Source organism: Orycteropus afer, unplaced genomic scaffold (genome assembly GCF_000298275.1).
Source record: "Orycteropus afer afer isolate SDZICR_OR568_19922 unplaced genomic scaffold, OryAfe1.0 scaffold00290, whole genome shotgun sequence".
Classification (NCBI taxonomy): Eukaryota; Metazoa; Chordata; class Mammalia; order Tubulidentata; family Orycteropodidae; genus Orycteropus; species Orycteropus afer.
In genome coordinates this window covers 2,644,676-2,663,113 of record NW_006921877.1, presented here as the reverse complement: position 1 = coordinate 2,663,113, position 18,438 = coordinate 2,644,676, and the positions used below count along the sequence as shown (strand labels likewise).

At 38.1% G+C, this 18,438-nt stretch overlaps 1 protein-coding gene across 1 annotated transcript in view; it reads right to left on the bottom strand.

Annotated features, from left to right (window-relative positions):
• Window positions 1–18,438, bottom strand: part of ARNT (aryl hydrocarbon receptor nuclear translocator) — a 56,789-nt gene that overhangs the window by 10,808 nt on the left and 27,543 nt on the right. The window contains exons 4-12 of the mRNA XM_007950924.1: window positions 17,980–18,024; window positions 15,478–15,691; window positions 12,423–12,636; window positions 10,304–10,406; window positions 8,355–8,420; window positions 7,619–7,704; window positions 4,692–4,768; window positions 3,668–3,802; window positions 393–467 (exon numbers count right to left, since the gene is read on the bottom strand). Of these exons, the coding sequence (XP_007949115.1) occupies window positions 393–467; window positions 3,668–3,802; window positions 4,692–4,768; window positions 7,619–7,704; window positions 8,355–8,420; window positions 10,304–10,406; window positions 12,423–12,636; window positions 15,478–15,691; window positions 17,980–18,024 (1,015 nt within the window). The remainder of the gene's footprint in view (window positions 1–392; window positions 468–3,667; window positions 3,803–4,691; window positions 4,769–7,618; window positions 7,705–8,354; window positions 8,421–10,303; window positions 10,407–12,422; window positions 12,637–15,477; window positions 15,692–17,979; window positions 18,025–18,438) is intronic.

Below are 18,438 nucleotides of genomic sequence, written 5' to 3'. Positions count from 1 at the left end.
TCAATTCCAAATCACAGCAACTCTCCAGGACAGAGTAGGACTGTTCCAGAAGATTTCCAAGGCTAATCTTTAGGAAAGTAGATTGCCACATCTTTCTCCCAAGGAACAGCTGGTGGGTTTAAACAGGTTAGCAGCCAAGCACTTAATCACTGCACCACCAGGGCTCCTCAGATGATACCAAAGCCAAACAGAAATAACTTGGACATTAGCCATACTTTCAAAGTATTAGTCCTTTTTTGTTTCTTAAACACACAGGTTAAGTACAAAAGAATATAAAACTGCCATGCCTATCACAGTGTTTAATTAATCAGTAGTCAATAAATATTTGTGGAATGAGTGTAATAAATAGAGTAAAATATTTATTTTGATCCAAACCAGGGAAAAAAAGTTACCTGTTGGAAGCTGTCTCTTAGAAGCTGTTGGTCTTCAGGATGACAGAATTCCACAATATTCTTTCCTAAGAGTTCCTAGAAAGGGAGGAAGAAAAGTAAGATAGTACATTTTTATGGACAATCTAACTTTCCCAACATACCAAGCTGGGGACTTGGGTTTTACTCCCCTGCCTTTATCCTAGGAGCTCTGGTGGTGCAGTGGGTAAGGCATTTAGCTGCTAACCAGAAGGTACACTGTTCAAACCCACCAGCTGCTCCGCAGGAAAATGAGGAGACAATCTGCTTTCACAAAGATTTACAGCCTTGGAAACTCATGATGGCAATGGGTTTGTGGTTCTGAGTTTTTATTTTTTGGCCTTTATCCTAAGATTATAAATAAGTGTGGAAGAAAAAAAGAGAGAGAAACAAACAAGATGAAATCTGCTAAGCAGTGGGTCTCTATAGACATATTCAGAATATTATACATTTATTTTAACTATTTCTTTCAACTTTCATGTAATTTATATATAAAATTCACCCATTCTTGTACAATTTGATGATTTCTAGTAATACTGACAATTGTGCAACCATTACTACACTCCAGTTGTAGAATATATCCATTGCCCCCAAAAGTTCCTTTGGGCCTGCCTGCAGTTGGTCCGTGCTACCACCCCACCCCCACCCCTCCAGGCACTGATCCGTCATCTCTTTAGTTTTGAGTTTTCTAGAAATTTCACATAAATTGAATTATATAATATGTAGTATTTTCTGTCTTTTTTCACTTAGTATATTTTTGAGGCTCATCTATGTCACTACACATATAAATAGTTTGTTCCTTTTTATTGTTCATCTGTATTCTATAGTTTGTATATCCATTCACTATTTGAAGGATATTTAAATTATCTCTAGAAGAATACTGCTATACATATCTGTGTACAAATCTTTGTGTGATTTTTCCTGGGTAGACAGGAGTGGAAATACTAGGTCCGAGGGTAAGTATACGTATAACTTTTAAGACACTGCTGAAATGTTTTTCGAAGGTGGCTGTCCCATTTAATACATTTGTCAGCAACATATAAGGGTTCCAATTTTTCCACATTTTCACCAAGACTTGGTACTGTCAGTCTTTTATAACTAAAGCCACTGTAGTGGGTATATACTGCTATCTCTTTGTGGTTTTAATTTGCATTTTTCTAATGACTAGTGATGTCAAATATCTTTTCTTATGCTACTGGCCATTCATACTTCATCTTTGGTGAAATTTCTATTCAAACCCTGTACCTTTTTTTATTGGTTGCTTGTCTTAATGAATGGCAAGAATTAATTATATATTCTGAATATAAATTCTTTTACAAATACATGATTTACAAATATTTTCTCCCAGTTTTTGGCCTTTTTATTTACTTAATGATGTCCTTTAAAAAAAAAAATTATTGAAAAGGAAATACACCCATACCATATATAAGTCTGGCAGAGATAGTTCTACATATGTATTTGCATGTGCTGTAATATTCATATATATAATAGAGCTAACAGGGGGCAAAATTATGGTAACTTCTTAGTCACAGCCAAACACTTCAAAGGAGTGAGTCGTTGGGCATGTGGGCTCAGACCATGGCTGTGAAGAACACAAAACTCAAATTGTGTAACATTATTACACAAAAACAATTTTAGTTTTAATGAAGTCCAATTTATCAACTTTTTCTTTTGTGAATTATGCTTTTAGTGTCATATAAGAAATCTCTGCCTAACTCAAGGTCACAAAAATTTACTCCTAGAAGGTTTACAGTTTTTGCTCTTACATTGAAGTCTTCAGATTGATTTTTGTATATGATAGGAGGTAAGGGTCTAAATTAGTTTTTATCCCAAGTGGATATGCAATCATTCCAACACCACTGATTGGAAAGAATTTCCCACTGAACTGTCTTGACACCTCTGTGGAAAATTAGTCATAAATGTGAGCACAGACTTTATTCTGTTCCATTGATTAACAGATCTATCCTTACAGTGACACCATAGTGTCTTGATAACAACAGCTTTATAATCAGTGTTGAATCTGATAGTATAAATCCTCCAACTCTGTTCTTTTTCAAGATCTCTTCACACAGCCATCATGAGAAGTAATCCCTGGCTAAAAATTTATATAATTACTTATACCTCATGCAGTGTAGTAAATTACTTAGTGTGGCTTTTCTACCCATAAGTCTTTGTAAACTCCAAGGTGGGATTTTCTATGAGCAACTGAGGAGCTATCCACCTGGGTTATTTCTGTTGGGCGTGGCACAATACAATGTTCTGGGAGGTTCCCACTCTCTCTCACGTGCTTAGAGTTCTGATGCTGTGATTGGCTAGTTTGACCACCCTGCAGGGCTCAAAAGGAGGCCTCCTGGAGGCAGAACTCTCTCTGATTGCTGGTGGAGGAAGATGTGCTGCCGAAAGAGACACGCGACCCTGAAAGAGACACGTGCTGCTGGGAAAGACACGCAAGAGACACGCATCGCTGAGTGAGACACCGAGGGACCAGCATTGCTGGGAAAGAGACTGTGAGAGACTGTTGGCTGAGGGACGGTGGGCTAGGAGAGAGACTGAGCGCTCTTCCTGAACTTGAGTTGTAGCCTGGTGCTTCCCTAATAAATCCCGTAATCCATGAGTTCTGTGTGGCCACTGCAGCAAATTATCAAACCCAGGAGAGAGGTGGTGGGTGCTTTGGGAGGAATGGTTGGTGAAAGGGCTGGAGGGAGGCAGCATGTCTGGTCTGGCAGGAATAGGCCTTGGGTTACTGCTGGTAATCCTGTCTTCCTCTTGTGGGATTAGAGAAGGTCAGAACATGTGGCCTCCTTGCCGTTTTTGCACCTCAGTTCAGGTATAGTTATCTGGCCTATTAAATGAGAAATCTAAATAAAATTACAGTAATTGGTGCTAATTTTGCATATTTTGTGGGTTACCAGATCTGGATGATTATATGATTTATCTAAAGGTGGCCATACCATTATAACTAATTCAAATGAGCACTTCAGCATCATTATCTGTATTAATATAAAAAACACAAAACACATACATATTCGTATCTACTCCTCCTATTTCATTTCATAAGTCATATTTCTCTAGATGGAATTCTAGCCTTGGTAGGAAGCTAAGAACAAATCTAGCTACCAACAGAATCAGATTATCTCTTTTTTCGAACTGGGGCTGATATGCTTTGGCTATCTCTGGAATTACATGACTAGATAATCTCAACATGGCCAAGGGAAAACAAAGGTCTAAGTATAAGTGGTATAATAGCTTCAGCTCCTCACCTGTGGCTGGTAGCCAACAGTAGCCACACAGCGGTGATCCACAAAAGTGAAGATTCCTTCAATGTTGTGTCGGGAGATAAACTCTGTTGGTTGACAAACGTTACTCATGTCTGTACAATTGGGAGAACTGGTTACCTGAGAGTGAAAGGATGACAATGAGATAAATTACTGTTTTCTTTACAGACGTATTTCCCATCTCATGGCCTTTGCAGACATGACGCTCCCACTTTTAGGAATTTCTGAACTTTCACATCTCATTCAGAAAGGAAAAAAAAAAATGACAATTAGAATCATACAGGACATGAGATCTAGCTCCACTCACACATGTACTCTTTACCCAGTCAATAAAGAAAGAAAAAAACAACTCAACCCAATACCCCACTTACTTTTATCCAGCTAGGCTATGTTCATTGTTCAGATTGGAAAATTATTACCAAGAAGCTTATCTATTTTTATGAGAAGAATAAAAAAAAATTGCACATCTCTATTATTAATTGGGAACTCTGATGGCATAGTGCCTAAGGTATCTGACTGCTAACCAGAAGGCTGGTGGTTCAAACCCACCGGCCACTCCTCGGAAGGAAGATTGGACGATCTACTTCAATAGAGATACCACCTCGAAAACCCGAGGAGGAGTTGATATGAGTCTATGAATTGAATCGACTTGACAGCAGTGAGTTTTTTTTTTTTTTGTTATTATTAATTATGTAATGATAAAATCAAAGAAAGTTCTTTCCTTATACAGAGGCAAAGTGAAATTAATTGGAAATGGAAAAATCAGCACTGCAAAGCTAAAAAATAAGGAAGGGGGAGAGGGGAAGAGCTTCCTTTCTCATGCATACTCTTCAGCTTTGCTAAAGCCAAGAGAAGTAATGTCAACTTTGAATACCATATTCCTTTAAAATTTGGAATTTCATGGAATTTTTCATTTGTAGTCAGAAGGAGAGAAGGTAAAAGAAAATAAACATGAACAAGTTCTTGGTGAGATTTCCTCTAACTGAAAAGAAATATTCATCATACTTGCCTGCAGTCTGCCAATGGCCACTAGGCAAAATTTGCTTCCCTGGCCCGCTTCTGGGTCATCATCTGGGAGGGAGACACCTTCAGACAGGGGAGGTTAAAAGGTTTAACAGGGAACTCAAATGCCTTCAAAAGTCAGGCAGGTAAAGGACTAACATATATTTAGGTATAAAGAAGCTAAGTATAAAGCTACAGTGATGAATGTTGATTAAGGTAAACAATTACATAGAATTTACTATATGCAAGGCAGTATTCTAAGTATTCACACACACATATTTTCATATATTTTATTCACATTAATTGTAGTAAACTGGAGTGATTATAGATCCCACCCAAGATACTCTACAAAACTATGCTGGGCAAACCAAATACTATCATTGTGTGACCCTATCACAGGCAGCAAATGCCTGGCCCAACCTGTGACTTTTAAAGTAAGCAAATAACAAATAACTAAATATGAAATTATACCAAACACCAAAAGTTATTTATGCCCTTTGGAAAAAAGAGAAGATGCCAATGTTTTATATGGAAAGGGAAGAAGGCTGCATTTCCTTCCCACTCTTTTTACCCAGAAAAATAGTATTTCTTTGAAAGCTATACAGAAATATGCAAGGCCATTTTATCCAAATCACAACAAAATAAAGAAGTATGAAAGACCAAACATATCTCAATGTATGGTTTATACAGTACATAGACTAAAAAGTTTCAATATCATTACTACTTATCTTTTTTTCTTAAATATTATCATTTATTGAGTGGCTACTATATGTCAGGCACTGGGCTGAAGATTTTCCTTACATTAAATTTAATCCTTATAATGGTAGAATATTTTGAAAAAGGATAGCTAATAATGGTGGCACAACATGAAAAATGTCATCAGTGTCTCTGAGCTGTAAATGTGAGAGTTATTATGTTGGCGAATGTCTTGTTTTATAAGTTTTCACCACAATAAAAGTAAAAAAAAAAAAAATTAATCCTTCTAACTCCATAAGGGATTTATTATCTTCAAATTATAAATGAGGAACAAAAAAAACCACTGCCATCGAGTTGATTCTAACTCAGAGCTACCTCCACTGGGTTACCGAGGTGGTGAATATTTACAGAAGTAGATTGCCCCATCTTCTTCCAAGGAGTGGCTGGTGGGTTTTAACCACCAACCTTCTGGTTAGCAGGCAAATGCTCAGGCACTGTACTTCCAGAGCTCCTTGTAAATAAAGAAACTGAGGCTTAAAGAGGGCAAATAACTTACCCTAGGTTGTACTGCTAACATACAACAATGTTAGGACTCAAACTCAGGTTTTTCTAAATCCAAAGTTTATCTCTTTCCAAAACACACCATACCTTGCTTCTCTTTCTGCTATGCTTGTAACTGTCTCCCCACAACCCTTACTTCCCAACATACTCATCCAGAAGGGAAGTGATAAAGTTCCTAAGATTTGGAAATTGACAAAACAGTTTAAAAAGCTGAGCCTTGTACTCCACCCACCTTTCCCACAGTCACTGTTTGACTTTCAAGTTCTCGTAAAGCTACGCTGTTTACAACCCAACTTAAAAACATTGCAGAAAATATTCCCTCTGTAAGTTATCCCACCAAGTCAGTCACTTTCTCCTTCTTCAAAGTCTTGCAATCACTTTAGAAAGCTTTCCCAAATTAGATGCATTCAACTGTTTATTTGCACATAAATGCTTGGAACACAGGTATTCAGTACACATTATTAAGAATTTGGACACTGAAAATTTTATTCTATGATGCAACCAACATAGAATAATTTTCAAGTCTGAGTAATCCATCACCACCACTGGAATATAAGCTTCATAAGGGAAAGTAAGTAGTTTGCTCTTCTTTTCTATTTTCTTCCAGCTTATATCAAAATACATTTCATATGCCAAGTAAAGAATAATTTTTTTTTTTCCCTGGCTTTTTCAGACTAGCTCCTTTCCCTTATTTACTTTTTTTTTTACTTTAAGAGTTTGTTTTACATTCAACATTACATGTACATTTTGTTTCATTCCCCATTTACCATCCTCAACCCTAACCCAGTCTCCTCCCCTCCCTGCCCAGTAACCCTCCCCCGTGCCCCTCACAGTTAAGCACTCCTGAGTGTCCTGCATTTCCTCCATGTGAATGTTGCCCCTCTGGTGCCCTGTGGTCGATTGCTCCCTTTTCCATAGAGTACATGGGTGTGTCACCCTGGGCTGAGTGGTCTGCATGTACATCTTGTTTACTATTGGGCTGAGAGGCAGCCCCTGTGAGTTTTATTCCCAGAATGTATCCCAGGGCCACAGTATTGATTCCATCTGATCAGTAATTCTGGTCATCATTGAGTTTTTGGATTTTATTCCACGTTTTTCTCCCACTCTATACAGGATCTCCAGATTTGATCCTTTCCTGAGTGGTTGGCACTGGTGGCCAGGCACCATCTAGTTCTTCTGGTCTTGAGGGCCATAATGTCCTAGGGCTGATTGCTTCCAAATGCCCTTGGTTTTCTGCTCTCTTCCTCACTAACAATGATAGGAGACCATTAGCTGCAACTTAGATGGCCGCTTGAAAGTTTTTAAGACCCCAGTCGCTACTCACCAATGTAGGATGAGGAACAAGACATTATGTATTTTGTTGTGCCAACTGAGTCTGGTGGCCCCCAGTACTATGGTCCTGAGTCGGTAGATACATTGGATCTCTCTCCCACAGTGTCTGGCTGTCTATGATGGATTACTCTATGTCTGTCTTCTGTTGTTTCTGTAAGGATTGTGATTATTTTGTATCACTTGTATCTGTGCAAGATTAGCCTCTGCTGAATCTATCCTTGGTCTAGAGCATATTCCTGTTCACTAACCCACTATCTGATCTTAAAGAATAAATCTTGACTAATTTTCTTGGATGCTTGAGGAACCTGCTGAACCAAAAGAAAAATCACTATACAACTTTCCTACCTGCTGGGGGCCAGGCCTTGATGTAGCCTGTGCAGTGGACCACCACAAAGTGAGGTTCTCCATCCTTCACAGAGCCAAGTCCATTCCTAGAGCAAGCACAGGTGTCAGGAGAAAACCTTACCCAGTAAAGCTTTTAAAGGGCAATGATGGCTTAGTACCTTTAACTTTAGGCTCTAGAGTGTTTAGAAGTCAGGATAACCAGTGCTTGGACCTTCCCCACCTGAAAGTAACCTCCTTATTTTTGAACCTTGCCAAAGTGAAGCAACTGAAAATTACAGCAAGAGGAAAATTATAGCAAGAGGAAAGTAGGTAAAGCAAGAAGAGAAACTTCCCTGAACAGGATGAACAAGAGAAGCTTTGTTGTTGTTGTTGTTATGTGCCGTCGAGTCAGCCCTGACTCATAGCGACCCCTCCTTGGGTTTCCGAGGCAGTATCACTACGGAAGTAGGATTGCCCAACCTTCCTTCCGAGGAGTGGCTGGTGGGTTTGAACCGCCAGCCTTCTGGTTAGCAGTCAAGTGCCTTAGCCACTATGCTACCAGAGCTCCCTAGAGAAGCTTTAGAGAAGCTTTAGAAGCTCAAAAAAAACCTCAAAATTAAAAAAAAAAAAAAGTAACTGAGAGATGAAGAGTGAGTATGAGGACTGCTAAAGGAAGGACTACAGGAAGATGGGTGAAAAAGTACTATCTCTACAGGTGCCTGGCCATTCCTTTCGTTTTCTCTGTTTAGGACCTCACCTGCATCTGTTCCTCACAAAGCTCAGTCTATTCATGGAGACAGGGTCCACAGAGTTACTGCCACACCTGTTTTAATGAACAGAGATATTAAAAGCAGTTAGGCTATGGAAGCAAAGAACTTTCCATTAGTAGCAGCCAAATAATAGGTTTTGGATACAACTAGACCCAGCTAATTGGTAATAAGGCTGCTAAAAAAGGAAGGATTATGGCAAGTCAGATTTGGTATTTCTAAAACTTAAAAATGTCTTAGAAATTAAAATAAAAATATCCCACATACTCTTCAAATGCAAAGCTTCTACATATATCAGATCAAAAACCAAACCCATTGCTGTCGAATGATTCTGACTCAGAGACCCTCTAGGACAGAGTAGAACTGCCCCCAAGGTTTCCAAGACTACAGTCATTATAGAAGTATATACTGCCACATCTTTTTCAAGCAGATATACATCAGAGGTTGGCAAATTTTCTGTATAAAGGGCCAGATAGTAAATATTTTCAGCCTTATGGGCCATACAGTCTCTGTTGCCACTATTCAATTCTACCATTACAGTACAGAAGCAACCATAGATAATATATAAACAAATGAGCATAAATATGTTCTAATAAACCGTATTTACAAATGAAAGACTATGGTTTTACTAACTCCTGCTCTACACTAGGAGTCCCTAGGTGGTGCAAATGGTTAATGCACTCAGCTGCTAAGCAAAAGGCTGCCAGTTCAAACTCACCCAGAGGCACCTAGGAAGAAAGACCTGGCAGTCTTCTTCCCGAAAATCAACCATTGAAAACACTGTGAGAACAGTTCTACTCTGACACACATGGGTCATCATGGAGTTGGAAGTGATTTGATGGAAACTGTTTTGTTTTTTGCTCTACATTAACTGCAACCTAATTTATTTGCTGTATTTCATTACTATTTATCTTGTTCCTGCCTACATCTTTGCATTAGCCATTCTACATAATGGGACACACTCTCCCATGCTCTCTACTTTCCCTGTCTTATTTTTTTAAATTATAATAATAGATGAAAATTTATATAGAGTTTAATGTGCCATGAACTATTTTAAGCACCTTTACATGTATTAATTCATCTAATTCTCATAACTTCAAGAGGTCGGTATCAATATTACCCCCAATTTTAGATGATGAAACCAAAGCAAAGGGTAATCATGAATTTGCCCAAGGTCTTAGAGATAGTAAGTGGCAAAGCTAGTATTAAAATCCAGCAGTCCAAATCTAGAGTCCACTCTAAACCACTAAGCCACATAATATTCAATTCTGTGCTTCTCCCAGGAAATCTTTCCTAATAGCCTATTCATCATTTCTATTGAGCATCTTCTTAGTACAATATAGCCAATTTCCATTACACAACCAGCATTTATTTTGCAATTTTGAGGTATTTTTTTCTCCCTATACAAAAAGGACCATCATACTTTTTACGGAATCCTAAAATGTATAGCATAAATTGATAAATACTGATGGAAAGATATATGGAAGGCTTACATTTCTAACAACAACAACAAAATGCAGAAATGGTCTAAGTACATGGTTGTTGCCTCATGATGGGAAAAATACAGGTTTTGGAGTCAGATAAATATGAATTAAAATAAAATCCTGTATCACATACTATCTATGCAATCTTAGAGGGTTAATTTCTTTCAGTCTGCTTTTTCATTGGCAAAACAACAATCACAAATCAGTTGTGAGGATAAAATGAGGTAACAGACATAAAGCATCTATATCACAGGTTCCAACCTAGAAGAGTTCAGTAAATGTTAGTTCCATTACCAAACACTTTATTCTGTGTTACAACCCATCTGGGTCTTGAGTGTTAAATTTAATTCAAATGGAACTTGCATTTAAAAGTTTACCTCCTCTGACCAGGAATCAAACCCTTAGTTCTTGGTTCCTCCAATGTCCTATGTCCTAATTCTCAGCCTGACACTTACCTCATACGGCAAATAAATGATCTCCTTGAACCCATACACATCCTCATGGAAGACTGTTGACCTTCCTTTTTCACTGTTCCAGTCTTTAGATCCAGGATGCGCCCTGGAGAAGGAAGTGAAGAGCCGTGTGGAATGTATGCTTGTGTGTGTGTGTGTGTGTGTGTATGTCTGGGGGAGGGGAGTTGTCGGGGAGAATAGTGGAGGCAAAAAGAAGCAAGCATCCTATTCATGCTCTATAATCTCCTTGCTTTTAACAGAATAAACCAACCAGAGGATGGAATTTTTTTCAAGCCTAAAATACCTCAATTTCCATCAATGAATATCATCTTAAGTTCAAAGGCAGTACTGAAAACAGCCTTATGCAAATGAAACACGAGTAGGGGAGTAGTGCTGGCAAGTAAGGGGCAAGGCTATACATAGTCTTCTACCTGATAACTTTTATACACACACATACACTGAATGAATGTCATTGGTTTAAAAACAATTTTATATGCTATAGAAGCACATTTATCTCAAGCCAACATTGTTCCTTCTGCTTATTACTGTGGTACAGTGAATTACTTGGTATGGCTAAAAAATGTAACTTCCATCACATTACTGGGTGGGACCAAGCAAATAAGGTGTGTAGAATTCTGATGCTGGGATTGGTTAGTTTTGTCACTTTGCCCGTCTTAAAATGAGCTTTCCTAGAGGCAGAAAAGGGGATCTCACTGCCATCAAGAGAGAAGAGCTGGAGGTGAAGTGGAGCACGTCCTTGGACCCGAGATCCTCACAATGGACCTTCCTAGCTGAAGAGATGCCCGGCAGAGATGCCCGGCTGAGACATGGCAGGAGAGGAACCAAGAGGCAGGAGACAGAACAGTAGGCTTTCTGGCCCATGGAACAAGAAAGCTGAGTGCCCTTGAGCAGGAGGCTGACTGGTGGAGTGGAGTGCACGTAGGTGTCCCTATCAGCAGAGCTAAAAGCTTTTTAACACTTCCCTGAGCAGGGCACAGGCCAAGTGCCAGAGAGGTGAGCCAGAGGGCACAGCACAGGGGAGACTGTCCTGACTAAAGAATTATATCCTGAGTATATTCCTGAACCTGATTTGTAGCCTATTACTTCCCTAATAAACTCCATAATCATGAGTACTGTCTTTGAGTTCTGTGTGGCCACTGCAATGAAATATCGAACCCAGCAAAGAGGTACTGAGTGCCACAGAAGGGAAGGCTACTGTCAGAATTAGTAAAAAGGTTGGAGGGTGGTGGTATGTCTGGCTTCACAGGAATAAGCCTTGGGCTATTGGTGGTGACTCTGTTTCCCCCTCATGAGACTAGAGGAAGTCAGAAGATGCTGCCCTACGCCTTTTTTGGAATTATAAAGAAACCAAGGGTGAATTTTGGGAAAAGGAAGAACTAGAAAAATGAAATTAATGAAAACATAAGAGGGAAAAACTAAATACCAACATGTACATAACTAAACAGAATTTCTCATATTTCATTTTAACTCCCAATTTTAACCTGCTTCCCCCTTTAAACTTTTCTCCAGAGTTGCTTAGGATTAGATGTGACTTGTTTCCTTTAGCCAAACTCTGGCAAAGGGCTAAACAGCATTAAAATTGGAAGGGGAAAAAAAAGAATAAGCCAGAAAAAGAGTATAGATACAAAAACTAATCAAACAACAACAAAAAACTTTTGTAACAGTGACCAATAAGCACCCCCACTAAAATAAAATAAAAACCTGTTATCACAGAACACAAAGCCAAGTACAAGGGAAAAGAAAAGTTACTTGGTAATTACCCACACATGAGATGGAAGCATAGTAGATTTCATTTAGAATGTTAAAAAAAAAAAAAAAACTGTAAGTCTGATTTTTTTCACTGTTTTATCTACACTAATATTAAGAAAAAACATAAGCTTTTATATGCACATTATCACTATTATAACATTTTCTAAGGAAGAGCTACAAAGTAAATAACCTGCAATTGTATAAAAAAAGCTAACTGTACTCATTGAGGGAGAAATTACAAGAAACTGTACTAGAGTCACCAAGCCAATTTAGGAGCTAAAAGACCTCTTCTGCTTCCGGGAAAAAAAAAAATAAAGACTTCCCATTAATTTCCATCTACTGAAATGCTCACCTGTCAGGGCATTTTCAGAAGTGGAAAGCTGCTCACGAAGTTTGTCCACATCATCTGGGTGCACCTGATCATAGAGTGTGCTGCCAAACCATTCAGACTGCGGCTGGTTCAAAACAGGGGTCACGGAGTCAGAGACATATACCACTCGGCCTGTCTCACATGAGACAATAAACAGAAAGCCATCTGCTGCCTCCAAGATCAAATGTTTTAGTTCCTGCCCAAGGAAAAAAAAGAAAAAGATAAATTAATATTGAACTCTGGAAAATCAACGCAGCTCTAGTGGTGTAGTGCCTAAGGCACTTGACTGCTAACCAGAAGGCTGGCGATTCAAACCCACCAGCCAGCCACTCCTCGGAAGGAAGATGGGACAATCTATTGCCGTAGCGATACTGCCCGGGAAACCCAAGGAGGGGTCGCTATGAGAGCAATGGCACATAACAAGAATAACAACAGAAAATCAAGTATTTCTATTCATGTGAAGAACCAAGACTCTTCAGGCCATACCTGATCCTCAGCTATAACCTTACACCCTAACTGAAATTATCTTCACTGATTAAGATAGTTCTACCAACAGACAGTTCCTCAATTTCTGTTACTATCCACCTCCTCCTCTTTATCCCAGGACTCAAAATAGGTAATAAAAAGGTTTACCACTAACAATTATTTGAGATCCCTCTCCCATCTCTTTTTAGGATCTTCCTCTACAAATATTCCTACTTTCTCTTTCTTTCCCCTTAGCCCTATCAACATGACCAAATTTCCTCAAATCTATACAAACCTTCCCTCAACTTTGCCCAATTCATATCTCTTCTTCAGTGCGAAGCTTACACTAAGACTAATGTTATATTTACTGGCTCTATTTTTCTGACTTTTCATTTTTCTCAATCCCACTGGAATCTTCACTCTAAAACACTGTCTTAATGTTTTTAGGAGTTTACAATGTCCTCCTATTTGCCACTCAAATCCTTTTTCTCGGGTCTTCATTTTATTCTACCACAATGGTGCCCATTCTATTGTTTAAACTGTATATTCTTCTTTCTTCTATGACACTGCACTTCAACTTTTGCTTCTTTGCCAAATGTTTCTTTTCTGCTTCAGGCTTTGTGCAAGTCTTAAATGTAGATAATTTTTCAAGGTTCTATCTTAGGTCTTTTCTATTCATACCATACTCTCTTCACGGACAATCACATCTATGACCACCCACTATAAAATGATACTCAAGGCTATATCCCTAGACTTGCCTAATTTTTTTTCCCTTGTACTTTTAGCAGACCAAAACTCCAAGAATATGTTGAACATTCAGATAGATATTCTACCAGCAACTCAATTTCAACATCTTAAAACCACACTCATTATTTGCCCCCTCTAAAACATAATCTTCTGCACTCTTCCAGGATTCTCCTTCTTAGTTAATAGCATCACCTTCCACCTAGGCTAAAAATCTCAAAATCTATTTTCCTTTACATTCCAGTGATAATTCAGTCTTATCAATACTATGTCACTGTTCTAGTCATCTTACACCAAGCCTAATAAAGTAGTCTCCCTGCTTTCACTCTAACCCATCCTTAAAATGTTACCAGATCTACTAATGTATCTTTGATGACTCAACACTGACTACAATTTAAAATCTAAATTCTTAAACACCTAAATATTCCCAAAAAACAGCCCAAGCCTTCTCTTGTCATCTCCCAAAGCATACTAAAATACCTGAATGTTCTTGAATAATCCAATCACTCTCATACCTCTATGGTTTTGCTCCTGCACTTGCCAAAATCTATACTATTCCCCAAATTCGTTTTTCTGTATCTGTACAACTACAGGATGTATTACTGCATGTTGTTTATAGGACTGGTTGTGTTTGTATTATTACTTTTTCACATGCCTATCTCCATCAGTGACTAACTTTTATCTTTATATTCCTCACAGCTCACAGCAACTGCCTTGTCTATAAAAGGTGTTTTAACCTGCAGTTTGTTAAATCAATGTCTACATGTGTACTTTGGAACCAGTAGACTCTTTCAATGTACATACCTACAAAATCTGTGCTACATGTGTTTTCAAATATTATCCCCCTTCTTGGGAACCTGTTCTTATGCCTTCCTCCTAATCTTTTGATTAGAATGGTAAAATTACTGATAGATTTTTTTCCCCTTTCCTTACATTCCTGGATTTTCCTTTTTTTTTTTTTTTTCCTTTCCTGCAATGAGCATTGTTTTATTTTTAATAAACAAAATAGAACATGGCTTCTTTATGCCTAGAAATCTTCCCTGACCATCTTTACCTGGTTTGGTCATTTCATTCTCTTTAACCATTCCTCCAATACAGATTTATCGAATTCCATATATATTCTATTTTTCACTTATGTGTTTATCCTGCCAATCACATATTATACTCAAGACTAAATTCTTGAAAGACGGGATACGTTTCTGCCTTCTTTACATTTCTCACATTGCATCAAATGTAACAGCAGATCATGTCCCTGAGCAACAACTGATTGACACTTTTCATCACTAAAAGTGAAAGATGCTTCAGGGACAACAAATAGATTCTTCCATTCTCTATAACCCTAAAACCTAATAAGAGGACTACTCCCATGGACTTAGCAGTTGTTCAGTAAAAATTTAACAAGGATGCAAAAGAAAAATCAAGATTGTCATCAAAGAATTCCCTTAGTTATACCCTCTTTTTGTGCTTCTATCATTCCTCTTCTACCCTGTGGTGGTATTCATGAGTCAAATTCTCAAATACTTACCAGCTTGCTGAATAGTTTCACCAGTCTTCTCTACTTCTCACTGCCCTAAATGCTAGTAAATGCTGTAACTAGGGATCAAACAAAAGAAGCTAAGTGTCCACTTTTAGAGCAACTCACTTTCTCATGGTTTGAATTTTTCCTGAACAGCTGAATTCTTTTCCTTTAAGATGTCTACAAACTCAGTTCTGCCTTGATCTCTATAATGCACTACTCAGGGTTATAGTCATCTGTCTCAAAAAGAACAAAACTTGTAACAGATTCACCCAGGTTCTAGAATCCCTCAGAGCTGTGGGTCCCAGAGACCTGATCAGTGAGGAAAGATGGTTTATAGGTGCCATCAGTGGATGTGTTGCCAGTTCCCCGCAAAGACTTCATATGAGAAACTGCCATGCGTAAGATGGTTAGCTTGTCAGGTTTTCGAGCCAGGGCACTACAGGTGGGTACCATGTCTGATAGTTCTGTGATGTAGGCTGTCATCTTATTTCGTCGCCGCCTTTCAATTTCACTATGATTTTCCCTGCATGGAGAGAGAGAGAGGAGAAACCCACCCAGATGGTCACATCTGGCCATTTGGTAACAGGAACAACATGGATGGATACAGTAAGCTGCTGAAAAATGTGGTATTTAGATTTAGTGGCATTTAATTCTCAGAAGTTACAATAAGGGTTGCAACTTTCTCATGCAGAGCAAGCATGGAATAGAAACTAACAGGACAGAAAGAGAACAAGCAGACGCCAGCAATTCTTTTAGCTCCTAGAAACTTCACTTCCTATATAAATTACCACTGCTTCAGAACAAAAGAAAAAAATGTTCTAAGAAATGGTAGTATTAAAAAATGTTGATTTAACTTGCTTAAATTCCTGAGAGACAAATAATCTGTTTGGTTGACTCCATGTTTACTAATAAAACATTTTAAAGGCTAATTCAACATCTTAATTCATGTTGTAAAGAAATATGAAATGATCAATTTTTTCTAATACAATTATGCTGGCCAACACCTGATGTAAGATTCAATAGTTCAGATAAAATGTTACTTCATTTTAAGCTTCTCCTTTACTCCCAACACTGGAAGGCAAAATTGGAAGATTCTGAAGTTTTATTTTTCCCACTTCACAAAAGCCCACTTTATATATATGAATCTAGTGCCAAGGCACTGAGCTTTTCAAGAGGTTGTAAGATACCATCTACTAGATGTCCCCATGGGGCCCCAATTTGGAATTAAGTGAACTGGGAGGTGGGAGTAGATTAGGTAGAATGCTGAAAGACCTGAAAATACACAATTTGGATCTAATTAGGCTAACCAGACCACATCTCTAACACTGCCTTCCTCAAAATTGATCACTACTAAAATGTAGTAGTTTTCAAATTGGATTTTTTAAAAGCCTTGTAGGTTCTCCTCAGTCTCCTCCAAGGGAAAGCCTCAAGGAGATTACCAAACAACATGCCACCTTTCCATGTCTACTTAATCTTTTTACTTACTTCCATTTCTACTTAAGCAACCAAACCAAACCTACTGCCATTGAGCTGATCCCAACTCACTGCATAAGGATTCTGTTTTAACAAAACATCTGTGGCAAAAGTGAAGAAAAAGTACACTATTAATCTGACATAAAACTCTTTTTTAGAGAAATTAAAGTCAAATGATTAAGTTACTTTTCCAAAGGTTTCCCTCTTTCCCAATTCAATGCTCTTCTCATCATACCATCCCATTTCAGTTTTAATGAAGAATGAAAAGCTTAGTAGGGGGACTGGGTTGAAATGGCAGCAAAAGGAGCTTACAGTTCAGCTAAAGGAGTTAAGTGATAGATAATGGGAGGTGGGAGAGATCAGCAAATGTAATTGTTGGCATTAATGATCCATCTCTTACTGAATCATTCCAAATCAAGAGAATCAAAGAATTCCCTTAGTTATACCCTCTTTTTGTGCTTCTACAATTCCACCATTCCATCAGAAAAGCATGGGCATAGTATTTCTTACACTATGGACAACAACAGAGCAGAAAAAGAACTCTAGAGTCTCCTTTCCAAACAGCAAAAAAGCCTCACCACATAGGTCCGCACTTAATTATTTTGCCTGAGACACATAAACTTAATGTATCTACCTTCCTAGTATCTGAAAGATTTCTGACACGTGAAGTCCAGAAAGCTGATTTTCTCAATAGCCTATTAAGGCTGCTAAACTTTTTTGGGAAACCACAAAATTCAATCACCAAAGCAAAACAGCACTGTTAAAACAAAGTAATGCCAGTGAGTCTACATATGAAAATGAAAGTGAGAGTTCTAGAGATGTAGAGTAAATTGTGAGAACTAATCATGAACACAGATATATTTGTTGGTTTTCTGATGAAGAGTATTTCCCTGCTAAAACATTTTGGCATAGATGCATTGTTTCTAAAAGCTTTCTGTTCTATGAAACTTTAGTGCTGAGACCAAGAAAAAACTACAAAGCACCTATTTTCATATGGGAGAAGCCAAATTTCATATTACACACAAACTGAAAAAGAACTCTTGCTGACATAGTGCCTAAGGTATCTGACTGCTAACCAGAAGGCTGGCGGTTCAAAGCCACCAGCCACTCCTCGGAAGGAAGATTGGGCAATCTACTTCTGTAGAGATACTGCCTTGGAAACCCAAGGAAGGGTCACTATGAGTCGAATTGACTCAGTGGCAGTGAGGTTTTTTTTGGTCCTCTCTTACCAAAGATACAAACAAACACAAAGAGAAAGAGGTAGAAAACAGAATAGGAAAAAGGCTAGAGAAAGTAGCAGCATCTGCTGCATCATGCTAAAAGACACTGTTCTCATACCTGGCGAGTCTCTCTTTATCCGCAGAGCTCTGCTCGTCATCCGACCTAAAAACAGAATTAATGAACTAAGCTAAAATTAAAATAAAAAGAAATGACAGAAAGAAGAGGAATGAAGAAGAAGAAAAGAAAATCGAAAAGAGGCAGAGAAGGGGGGAAAATGGAAATATGGGCAAGAACCTTGCCTGTAACTCCACAAAGCCACCTGTTAGGATAAAGAAAAAGTAATTTACAGGGCAAAGGTCCACATAAAAAGCCAAGGTCAATATTTATTGTCATTTAAAATAATCAGAACACAGAAAGCATTTTGCTAATCAATCTCTGTAGAAACTAAGGATATACAGAATTTAATGAGAACCAATCAGAAATGCAGGAATATCATTCTCACAAACTTATCCCAATCTGGAAAGAACATGATACACATATGTGCTATTCTAAAATTAAAAAAAAAAAAAAAAAAAA